This window comes from Vombatus ursinus, unplaced genomic scaffold, assembly GCF_900497805.2.
Source record: "Vombatus ursinus unplaced genomic scaffold, bare-nosed wombat genome assembly UNPS02014781.1, whole genome shotgun sequence".
Classification (NCBI taxonomy): domain Eukaryota; kingdom Metazoa; phylum Chordata; class Mammalia; order Diprotodontia; family Vombatidae; genus Vombatus; species Vombatus ursinus.
In genome coordinates, this window is record NW_020954559.1 from 44,421,397 (window position 1) to 44,433,952 (window position 12,556).

Consider the following 12,556-nt stretch of genomic DNA (forward strand, 5'->3'; position numbering starts at 1 on the left):
TTGCTGCATAGATTCCCTCCCACCCCAGTTAATGATTTTCTTTTTAATCTTATCATTAGTTAGTCTAGTAACTAATCTGACGGGTCTATTTCCCTTGTCACTTACTGACCTCTCTGCTCCTATACCTGTGGTAGTAGATGGTTTGGGCTGATGATCAGTATCATTATATATTTGTTTTTCTGTACCCCTACTTAAGGCAAGGGCAGCTTAGGTATCAGTATTCTTGTGCTCTATGGATGGCAACTTTACCTTAGGAGTCTCTATAGCAGCAATTCTAGGCAAGAACTTGCTTCTAAATTTAGAATGCTTAGCATGTTATAATATACAAATTCTCCATGGGAAATATGTTCAGACAGTCTTTACAACAGATGTTGATCTCTTTTGTTCAATATTTGTTGAGGTAAGCTTTCATCATTTTTCATCCCTTGGTCTTTAGAATGTTTTGGTGAATAGTTTTGATAGGATCCCTTTCACTCTGTGGGGCTATTTTGTAAACAGGCATATTGCCCAATCTCTCAAGGACTTTGTATGGGCTGCCTTTCAATGGATCAGCTAATTTGTAAGTCCCTTGAACATCACGGTTTAAAACTATCTCTCCTTGTTGAAAGTCTTAACAACATATTCTAGCATTATATTGTCATTTATTTCTATTGCAATTTAATGGCTTCAACTCCCAAATTTTAAGAGGCTGCACTTGTGACATCATCAATACCTCAAATATTAACTTGAGAAATAAAATTGCTTGCTATATAGCTAGTCAATTTTTATGCATTTAATATCCTGAGTATAAATACTAAACCCCTGCCCATGTAATATGAAAACAGCAAACATTAAATCAAACTCACAAAAAAATCAATAATTTCCGCATATTAACATATAGCAAAAAATTTTATGTGTAACAGGTATTCAGAACTTGTTTATAAAAACAAAGCGCATGAATAAAATGTAGCAAGACATATCACATAACAATATTTCAGTAGCAGATAGATAGGATGCCAAGTTAGTCTGTGAAAAAACTTGACATCTCCACAAAATAAATGAAATAAAGTTGGAAATAAACAAAGTTTTCCTGGAGTAGTTATAGGGAACGTAATTCGAGTACATAACCAGAAAATGAAATGAAATTGTCAATGTTTAAAAAAAAAAACCAGCCCCACTCACTACAGGGGGAAAATGTAAAACAAAATTTGAGTTGTAGAATAAAGATGTTAAAATCCCCTTCTCAAGCAAAATAACCAAAACAACATATATGAGGCTAAGAAGAACAAAGAAAATGCCAACAGGATTCACAACTGTCCTGCTGGAAACAATTACTATTGTACCACCAAATGATCTGATCTTCCAGAAGAAAAAATTAGTCTAATGAAGTGATCAGTTCAAATAAAAAAATAATAGATAGCACTTATATAGCACTTTAAGGTTTGGAAAGCACTTTACATGTGTTGATGCATTTGATCCTCAAAACAATCTTGTGAGGTAGGTGCTGTTATTACCCCTGTTTTGCAGATGAGGAAACTGAGGCTGAGAGAGATGAAGTGACTGGCCCAGAAACTGGCAAGACACAGCTTGCCTGAGGAAGGATTCAGAATCAGGTATCTTACTGATTCCAATTCCAATTCCTTCACTGTATCCACTGTACTGCCACTATTCCAAGGTGAAAAATATAAAATTAGGAGAAAAAATCAAAGAAAAGTGAAGAAAAGAAGGTGAGTGTCACAAAAGAGTCCCCACATGTAGCATAGCTTGGAGAGATAGGCCTAGGCCTTTTTTGGACATAGGGCAACCAGTGATTTTCTGACCACAGGGAATAGGAATGGCCTTCCCCCTTAGCTACAGAAGAGGTGAGTGGTTGATCAGGACCTTCCCTCTCCATGTCCCTGAGAGAGAGGGGAAGGGAGAACATCTCTTTCATTCAAACTAGATTGAATCTGTACCACAGGGGTTATACCTCCTACAGCCGAGTCTTCACTTCTCAGAGTCTGATGATGGCTCTGGGGAGGAAACAAGCCAGGGGTGCCAACTATACCCCACATGTCTCTATCCCTCAAGATATAGAGCTCATCTGCTTCACTTAAACTCCATGCCTCTCTCCTCTTTTTGACACAATTCACCAATCAATCCCAGTTTTACATCTACACAGACACTGGAATTTCCCTCATGGTTGTACATTTTGGAAATGTGAACCTCCTTAAACAGGGGCCACACATGTAAGTTCCTTAAGGACAGGACTCGTCTCACTTAATGCCTGGCATGTGGTTAGAGCTTAATAAATGTTTGTTAATCGATGGATTAAATTATCTGCCTGTGTACTACACAGTATAAAGCTGTGGACTAAAGTGTCCAAATTCAAACAGGCAAACATAATCATCAATCCCATAAAACTGTATTTAATGATATGATATTAATTACACAAAATTATTTTAATTCCAGACACTTATGAATAGACTATAAATAGACAGACATTATAAACAGAAAATATAGGAAAACTTTCATCAAGATTATAGAATTCAAAGGTTTTTCTTAGGGAACTTGTGATAGGTAATGGAGAAAACTGACTGAGGGAGTTAGACTAGATGATCTCAAAGGTCCCTCTCAGTTCTAAAATTCTATGATTCCAGACCTTGAGGCTATTTGAGAGTTCTTGAGTAATGGTTCCAAGGACATCTGTTTTGCTGCCATTTTTTCCCCTCATTGTAAATTTTTCTGTAGCAAGCACAGATGCCAGAGATTGAGCTGATGATCTTTTCATGTTTCAAAGTGGAAAATCTTCCTTTTGTCTTGAGTTATTACCTCAAGAATGAAACAAGCTACTAACCTTACACCCTTGATTTTATGCAAGGCATGATTGCCTTCAAAATACATTCACCAGCTTTGGACTTTATTTTCCATCCTACAATCTGTGTTGAAAGGTCTCAATATTTGGCTTAATTATTGACTTTACCTTTATTCCCCATTTATAAATTCAAAAGCCCATCCCAGCCACAAGTCTATAACAAAGGAATGTAAGCATTCAATATTTTTGTCTTTTTATTAGATATTTTGAAATGTTTTAGGAATAGTGTGCTTTTGCAATAATCAATAGTTTCACCTCCCCCACAAAAAAAAAAAAGTGAAAACAGATTGAACACTGAAGAGAGTGTTGGTTCAGGAGTTAGGAAGACCAGAGTTCAAATCCCATCTTAGATATTGCTGTGTGAGCTTGGACAAGTCCCTTAACCTCTGTCTGCCTCAATTTCCTCAACTATACATTGGGGATAATAGGAGCACCTAGCTCCCAGGGTTGTGTTGAGGATCAAATGTATGTTTGTAAAGCACTTAGCACAGAGCTTGGCATATAGTAGACTCTTAATAAATGCTTGTCCCTTTCCCTCTCCACTTACCTATTCCCATGACTGTTATCCTTCAAAACGGTCACCTTACTCATAATGTGTTTGGAGTTTCTTCAGAGTCAGTTCACCAGCCACACAAGAAAGTCAATACCTTTATTTTCCTATCTCCCAAATCACTTCCCTCTTTTCTATTTCTCTTTCCTTTAGGTATGCTCTTTCTTCCCTTCTCTATTTGGACCTCCACTTGATAGCAACAGGACTTCTAGAAAGAGATATCCTGGAGAATGGAGTAACTAGCTCTCACAAGTCTAGGAGCCAGAGGAAAGCAGAAGTGAGTGAGTGTTAGGGATTTACTTTTGTGCTGCCTGTTCCAAGTACCATAAATGAGTGATTCTAAGTGGTTGAGTTCTAAATAGGAATGAATAAAAGTTGAATTACTTGAGTTGCAAACATGAATTAGCAGAAGGCAGATTGTCATTATTCAAGAACAGTCTGAAGTATTATCAAAGGTCCCTTGACGAAGCCTTCTATCCGTGTACTTGAAATCTTCAGTATTTAAACTATTTATAAAGAATTAAGGCAAAGCCATATGCATGAGTTTTGAATTATTATAGTTCTTCCACTCCTTCCCCTAATATTTATGGGGCACAAAAAGATTCTACTTGGGCTTCTGAGCATCCCTAAATAGGCAATCCTAAATTGCCAAAGTGCTTGGGACTTGACAGTAAGACCTTACTTTGATCAGAGGCAGATGGGCAAGCTAACACATAAGCAGGGATTATTTGTACTTAATAATCCATTATCACTCATTATCTGAGTATTGGACTCTATTCGAGGGGGCTGCTGGAGCCAGCGCCAATCAGCACTGGAGAGCTAATTGTTAAATTTTCAGTGTGAGTATTTGCACCTTGGAAATAGGCAAACTATACAAATGAGGTTTTGAGTTACTGTTTTGTTGATTGTCTAGACTTCAGAAGTGATGGAACAATGTTAATAATGCAAATTAAACTCAAAAGGGCGTCTAGTGAATATTTTTTGAGAGTTATTAAACATTTACAAAAACACCCTTATCTCTATTCCCCAATTCCTGGGCCATTTCAGAGTTCAACCCTGACTAGCAAAGCCATCCTGAGTAAAACCGTTTACAGGGTGTGATTTGAGGAGGTATAGATAGGAGCCCCTGTCCACAAATCACTTCCTTTTTCAGGTGCAACAACACTACAAATGTAAGTCAAATTCTAGCAGCCCCTGTGAAAAGTTTAGTTTATCAACTGGGAACGGGGAACTAGATACGCTATGTTCCAGGCTGATTTATCATTTTGATGCTGTTATGTTAGAAAGCATGAGGAAAATAAATAAAACATAAAAATAAAAACTTTCCTGTGACGTTCTCAAAGCGCTTTAAGGATATGAGTAAATTAACTGCAGAGAGAAGGGGCTAGGCAAGAATAAAAAGCAAGCATAAATGCTCAAAAGCTCTGAGTTCGCTCATTTCATCAGGGAACATCTTTCCTGAAATTAACCAAAAGTTATGCTTGCCAGACGGAACCCACAGGGCTAGCGAAAAAGACAAGACCAGACAGATGAGAAGGCGTGGTCAACAAGCACAGTCCTACGCATGCGTACTCTGGCTGGAGTTGGACCCTTACCCGCTCCCAACATTCTTTGATGACCGGAGGGGAGGGGGAAAGAGGTGGTTCCTGCGCCTGCGGGTTGGGGGCGGGGAGTAAAGCAGAGGGAGGAACTGAAATTGCGCCTGCGTGTTAGTGCCTATCGGCAGGAAGCCTCTGGCGCTGAGGGGCGGAGACTCCCAGGCTGGGTGGCAGAGGGAGGAGTTTACTCGGGCCGCTGCCGCCCTGCCGCGCGCATTGTGCAGCAGGCGGGTCCCCGCGCGCGCGGCAGGGTCCTGGGCTCGCGCTGCTCCCAGGGATGGTGAGCAAGGGGCCGCTTCTACGCCTGCTGACTGCCGTCAACCGGAGGAGGATGAAGCTGCTCGTGGTCATCGCTTTTGTCGCCTACGTAGCCTGTAAGTGTGTGCTCATGGGGATGGATGGAGAGCCCCCATTCATTCATTGCAGGACACTCGTGGATGGGGGGGAGAGAAGGAGGTGGGGGGGCAGTGGTGGACGAGGTTCTCTTTTCCCCTCGTATGGGGGAGTCCTGGGCGGGGAGAGGGGAGGGATGGGAGAAGTGAGTGGCACTGCTGATGCAGACGGTAGTGTAGCTGTGGTTGCCTACATACTGCATTCTGAGTGGTGGTGGGGAGTGAGGGGTGTGTGTATATGTGTATATGTGTGGTGTGTGTGTGTTAGGTGCATGCTTCATGGGTGCAGGCGCTTTTAGCCTGGAGGGTGCTTTTCCAGCTTCCTAAGCCTTCCTTTCCACACCTGGCTCTACCTGCTCTTCTTACCCCTCCCTCTCCAAAACTCTTTTCTCCCCCCTCCCCGCTTTCCAGGAGACTCGGCGATTTTTGCTCTCTTGCAAGTAATCTGCGAGCAAACTTCAGCCCAGACCAAGTGAGACCGCTTTAGGCCCCGTAGGGAAGAATGCAACCTGTGTAGAGTTAACCGTGAACTTGAGACATGGAAGGGGGGGTGGGGGTGGGAGAGACAAGAGACAGGAGGCGTGTCTGCATTCTAAGGGTGGTAGAGCAGGGTGCAAGTTGGTATTTAGGAGAGATGGACGCGGAATAGGGATCATTTAGGGCCGTCATGGTTAGAGAGAGGCTTTTTCTTATATTATCTGGAGCTCTCCGAGTATAGGAGACGAATCCAGTGGTCGTGGAGGACTCGTACTGTTGCCTCAAATTTCTGATTTTCCTCCTCAGCATCTCCTCCGTGTGTGTGTGTGTGTGTGTGTGTGTGGAGAGAAGAGTCTGCTTACTGTGTGTGTTGAATGGAAGTCGAGCAGAGAGTAGCAGAAGAGGCTGGCAGAGCTCAGCTGCTCTGCAAGTGCCGGGTTAATGCCCTTTGGGAGTCTCTCTGGGTAACAGCTCAAAAAAGCCCTCCTTCTTTGTTGTTCTAGTCTAGAGAGAGTTGTGCCGCGAACAGCCACGGAACCCCGTAACACCCGCAGCCAGTCATCGGTGTTTATTAAAATAGGATAAAAATACTGTGCAGTTGGCAGAATCCACTGAGCTTAGTGTTTACACTGCAGGGAAATTACTCAGCATTTAACTATTCTCATGCTAAATTTTACTCACCAAGCCGAACCCTTCTTCCTCCCTCCGTTCTGTTCCCCTTTGGGAGGCAGAGTAGATAACTAATGGTGTGTCCAACCTTTTCCTGGGTTCCATTCAGAGTTTCTGAGTTCAGCTGGCAGTTAAGTGTAACATGTGTATCCAACCTTTTCCGGGGTTCAATTTAGTCCCTGGGCTGAGCTGGCAGTTAGTGCTACAAGAAGTAGCAGTGTGTGGACAAGATCTTAGTTCTTCCTGGGGCGGTGGGTTCCTCCATCTGAGTAGCTTTTTCATTGGGTGCTACTTGCTAAGTCCTCAAGTAAGAAAGGAAATGTTACTTGAAGGACCTGAAAAGTGGTGCGACTATTTTGATGAGAGATAAATCTTGAAAAAAGGAAGACTGAAGAGTAATGACACAGGACAGAGTGTAAATAGGGTTTGCTCTTTTTTCCTCTGATGGTTGTGGTTTTAGTTTGTCTTCAGTATACGACTCGGGAAAGACATCCTGCCGACTTAAGAAATGACTGGGTTTTGCTGTTGTTGTTTGTGGTGGTGGTGATGGTGGTGAAGGTGGGTGTGTAGGGTATTGGGGGGTGGGGAGGGTTTGGGGCGTGACAGTGTTGGTTAGAAAGCATTTTTTCAAGGAAAACATTTATTAAGCACCTGCTCTGTTCCAGGCACTCTCGTGGGCACTGGATATACATATGCAAAACCAAGAACCCAGAATGAAGTGAAAGTAGTTGTCTGTAGTTCCCTTCAAGGAGAAACCACTAGACAGACACAAACAGACATGAAACCACTTACTCTCCCAACCAAGTGGGAAAGGTATGGTTCCAGGGGAGACTGCAGCTTAGGGGAAATCCCTTTTTGTGGCACCTCCTCATGATGGGCAGTGGACAGGATATGATTAAATGTTCAATGGTGAGGTACAGGCTAACTCCTGTAGGAGTTGGGAGGGGGTTGTTGGAGAGACTTCAAGTCTTTGTAGAGAGTGGGCCCTGAGCTAGGCTTTCAAGCATGGATAGAAGAAATAAGAGGAAAAGTAGAGCATTCAAGGTGAGAACCCCCAGTTCGTTAATGTTTGAAAATAGAAGAGTTTGTTTGAAGAGGTAAGAAATAGGGAGTGATTGCAGATTTTGAGCAGAGTTGGGGTTTTTTTTGTTGTTGTTTTTTGGTAAGGCAAATGGGGTTAAGTGACTTGCCCAAGGTCACACAGCCAGTAAGTGTCAAGTGTTTGGTCTGAGGCCGGATTTGAACTCAGGTCCTCCTGACTTCAGGGCCGGTGCTCTATGCACTGTGCACCTAGCTGCCCCCCAGAGTTTTTTTTGTAGAGCACCATGAATACCTGTTAAAAAGCATTTGAGCTTTACTTGGTAGGTAATGAGGACCCTCTGAGAATTTTGGTGTGGAGGAGTGAAATGACCAGCTTTATACAAAAGGAAGATTAATCTGACAATGAGGTATAGGCTGAATTAGGGAAGAGAGAACCTCTAGAAATGGAACCAGGCTGACGTTTAGAAGGCTGTTACAGTACTTATTTCATTAAATAACAAGGGCCTTGATTTGGGCAGTGGCAATGTAGATAGAGAAAAAGAATCATTTCTAAAATACATTTTCATGGAAATTAACAGAATTGTCCATGATTGATTTGAAGCACAGGTACAAAGAGAGAAATGAGTCAAATGACTAAGACAACAAAGTTGGGAAGACAGAATCTGATTTGGAGGAAATTATTTGGACATTTTGAGTTGGAGGCAATGGTGAGACATCCCAGTGGAAGTGCCTTTTTGAAATTTTACTAGCCAGCCTTTCTTTGAATACAGAAATTGACAAGCATGTGTGACTCCTCTTGTGTTTCCGAGAAGATCAGGGAATCAAACAGATTTGGTAGCTTAGTTTATATTGTCTCCCATTGTTCTTGTCAGCTAATAATTTGTTCCCTTCCTATATCCAAAATCTTTGTAAGGCCCTACTTGGAAACTCCCCTTCAAATACACAAATAACACATCCATTTTTCCTCCTCCTTTCTCATGTTTCTCCTATCCTTTGAGACACTATTCTGTATCTTAGTGCCTCAATGATTCTTTTGACCCACCTCCATCTCTTCCTGTCCTGACTTTCTGTGGCAGTTAAGGACTGTTTTCCTAAGAGCCTCAAAGTTTGGCTGATCTGCTCCCTTGAATCTTTGCTACCACTTTTTTTTTAGAGGGTGAGGGTAGGGGTGGAAAAGGCAATCAGAGTTAAGTGACTTGCCCAGATTCACATATCTAGTAAGTGTCTGAGGCTAGATTTGAACTCAGTTCTCCTGATTCCAGGGCTGGTGCTCTCTCTACTGCATCACCTAGCCCTCTCATACTACCACTCTTTTCCACTCAGATTTCTCAGAACCCAGGTCCTGAAAAGGTGACAGGTTTTCATTTCTCACATTTCATGCGGTCCCTTACAGAGACACATAACCCTTAAGTTTTTTTTTAAGGATTTTTACTGCTAGTAGCTACAGAGAAGCAAAAGTTTTAGAATTAAACTTACAAATGAACTTTTAAAATTAAAAGTCTAAAGAGACTTCATTAGTACATTATTTCTCTGGTCTCTAAGTAAGTTGACCTAACTCTTAGTCACTTTTCTCCAACTGCCTGTTGGACATCTTGAACTGGGTGTCCTGTAGATATCTTAAATTCATCGTGCCCAAAACTGAACTCATTATCTTTCCCCCAAAAAACCCTTTCCTCTTTCTAACTTCCCTGTTGCTATCTAGGCATCTTTCAGTTGCCCAGGTTCACAACCTATATTTCATCCTCAATCTTTCACCCCCTCACCCCACTACATATACCAAATCCTCTTGATTTTTACCTTCTCTCCTCTGCCACTGCCACCACTGGTGCAGACCAGAATTGCATATCCAGTGGCACTGGCCTCCTTACTGTTCCTTGCACAGGACACTCCATCTCCAGGACTCTTAGAGTTTTCATTGCCTGTCTCCCATGCCTGGAATTCTTTCTCTCCTCATCTCTTTTTTCTGGCTTCCCTGACATCTTCAGGCCCCAGCTAAAATCCTACCTTCTGCAAGAAGCCTTTGCCAATTTCCCATTTAATGTTAGTTCTTTCCCTATGAGATTATCCCTATTTTATCCTGTTTGTATCTTGTTTGAACATTGTTGTTTGCATGTTATCTCCTCTGTTGAACTGTGCTGCAAGGGTTATTGTTTGCCTTTCTTTGTCTGCTCCACATTTTGCATGATATCTGGCACTCAGGAGGTGCTTAATAAGTGCTTCTTGACTCTCTGATTTGGTTTCTGGTCTTTGTTTTGTTCAATTCATCAAACATTTATTAAGCACTAATCCTGGTAAGAACTGGTAAGGTTCTTGGGATCTACACATTTTAGAAAAGACTTGAGCCACACCTTCTTCAAACTTAAAGTCTTGTTGGAAGATTTGATATATCTAGCTGTAACATATAAGTTCATTAGAAAGGTCCAAGCACAGTTCTTTGTGAGAGATTCAAGGGGAGGAAGTTTATAGATGAGAAGGTAGGGTGTGAGCAGAGTGTGGGGGGAGGAAAAATCGGAGAAAACGTCTAGATGGGGAGGGACTTCGAATCAAGCTTTCAAAGATGATTTGTAATTCAATGGTCTAGGCTTAGAATGCTTGGTAAAAGGGTTGTGGTAGGCAGTATGAAGCCACTGAACATTTTAAAATTAATAATAACATTACTATAGATAGCTTTTATTTTCTATCACCTACATTTCTCAATGTGCCATCCCCACCCTCTCTCTTGTAGAGATATCCTCTAAAAAAAAAAAAGACTAAAAAAGGGGGGGAAAGTTCAGTAAAATTAATCAACACATGGAAAAAGTTTGACATGCAGTTAAATGCATCACATATATACCCTTTAAACCTGGCCCCTTTGTACCTTTCTAATCTTCTTACATTTGAATCCTCACCACTTACTGTATGATCCGGCAAACATGGACCTCCTCGATGTTCTTTGAACAATATACTCTATCTAACTTTTACCTTTTCACTGGTTCTCCCCCCATGCCTGGAGTGCTCTCTCCCTTTATGTCTGACTACTGGATTCCCTGGCTTCCTTCAAGACTCAGCCCAAATTTCACCTTCTGTAAGAGATGTTTCCTGGTTTCTCCTTTCCCTTCTTTCCTCTCTTTGTGCCTTCTCTCTGAGATTACTTTTGATTTACTTACATTTTATGTATTTTATATGTGTGTGTGTATGTGTGTGTGTGTATATATATATATATATATATATATATATATATATATATATATATATCTATCTGATGGTTTGCCCCAAACCTAGTTCAGAATATGAACTTCTTGAGGCCAGGGACCTGTTTTTGCTTTTCTTGTATCCCAAGTGTTTAGCATACTACCTCACATATAGTAAGTGATAAACAAATGCTTGTTGACTGACTTATAGTCATCTCGTCACCTCTTCAGATCAGAGGGGGAGAAGTACCTTCCCCAAATGTCTATCTGGGGCCAAGCTTGGTCATTGTAATTTCACAGTATTCCTTTTTGATTGTTTGCTTGTCCTTATTTACATAGTCGTAATCATGTATATTGTTTTCCTGGTTCTGCTTACTTCATTATGCTTTAGTTTTTATAAATCTTTTCATGCTTCTCTGTATTTATCATTTCATAATTTCTTAAAGGCTATTGAAAATTTTGGCGCAGAGGCCAGATCTTTCCCTTAAGATAGACTGGCAATGGTATAAGAGTTAGGTTATTTTACTTGTCTGGGCAGGGGGTAGGGAGGTCCTATACTAGGGTGGTTGCAGCAGGAATAGAAAGGAGTCAGGGGAGTGAATGAAATTTCCATGGGAGAGAAAGTAGAGTGAGAGAACAGATCCAACTGAAGAGTCTTGGACTGGCACCTATCCTTGATCCCTAAGGGACAGGGGAAAATGTATAGAAAGCTAGAAAAACCTAAGGAGTATGATGTCATGGAAGCCGAGGGAGAGGAAGGTATCTCCAGTTGGGTATTTTGCTGATCTGTTTACTGCATCTCATGAGGTCTAGCAGGAAGGGGACTAAAAAGATAACTATTAGATTTGGTGATTAGGAGTTCATCTCTTCAAAGAGTGACTTAAGTAAATGAAGGGAGAGAGAGTAGAAGCCAAATTGCCTAGAATTAGGGAGAAAGTAGTTAGTGAGGAAGTGGAGGCATTGAGTATAGATGATTTTTTCAAGACATTTGATTGTTAGAGAGGGGAGGAGAGAAATGGGATCGTGGTTGAATGAGATTGAAGGATCAGAGGAAGTCATTTTTATGATTGGGAGGGACCTAATGTGATCTAGGGGAAAATAGTCAGAGGACCTGAATTTGATTCCTGCCTTTAACAGGTACTACCTGTATGACCTTGGGCATGGTACTTAACTCCTTAGGCCTCTTTTTCTTTTTGTGTACAATAAGGAATTAGAGCTAGATAACTCTTTGAATTGTCTTACAGTTCGCACCTTACTATGCTATGACTCTGTCACCCATGTTTGTAGACAGCTGGGAAAGAACCTGTAAGAGAAGGGAGATTGACAGTGTATATTACTGGGGAGGTGACTGCTGAGATAAGACCCCAGAATAGTGAAAGTATGTGGGAGCACGGGTACAAGTAAAGGGATAGTCCTTATCAAGGAGTTAGGGATACTGGTTACTTACTTACTCTCCTTATTTTTTGAAATTTACCTATCTGAACATGTTTCCTTCAGTAGAATGTAAGCTTCTTCAGGGCCAGAGACCATTTCATTTATTGGTAAGGAACAGCAAGAAGAGTAAATTAAGCAAAGGGAAAGTAGTAGACAATTTCACAGACAAGGAAAGTAATGTAAAATAAGACTGGCAACAAAGAAATTTATATTTGCTTCTAGAAGCAATAGAGAGCCATTGGAATTTAGTGAATAAGGAACTGGCATGGTTAGAGCTGCACTTTAGGAAAATCACTTTGTAAACTAGGTGGAGGATGGATGGGAGAGGTAAGAAACTTGAGACAGGGAGACCACTTAGGAGGCGATTGTAATAATCCAGGTGAGACAGGATG

At 41.3% G+C, this 12,556-nt stretch overlaps 1 protein-coding gene across 2 annotated transcripts in view; it reads left to right on the top strand.

Moving 5' to 3' along the window:
• The first annotated feature begins 5,213 nt into the window (after positions 1-5,213).
• LOC114046229 (UDP-glucuronic acid decarboxylase 1) overlaps positions 5,214-12,556 on the top strand; it is a 148,350-nt gene continuing 141,007 nt past the window's right edge. For both annotated transcript variants that reach the window (XM_027866470.1, XM_027866472.1), the window contains exon 1: positions 5,214-5,355. In XM_027866470.1, the coding sequence (XP_027722271.1) occupies positions 5,259-5,355 (97 nt within the window). In that variant the 5' untranslated portion in view covers positions 5,214-5,258. The remainder of the gene's footprint in view (positions 5,356-12,556) is intronic.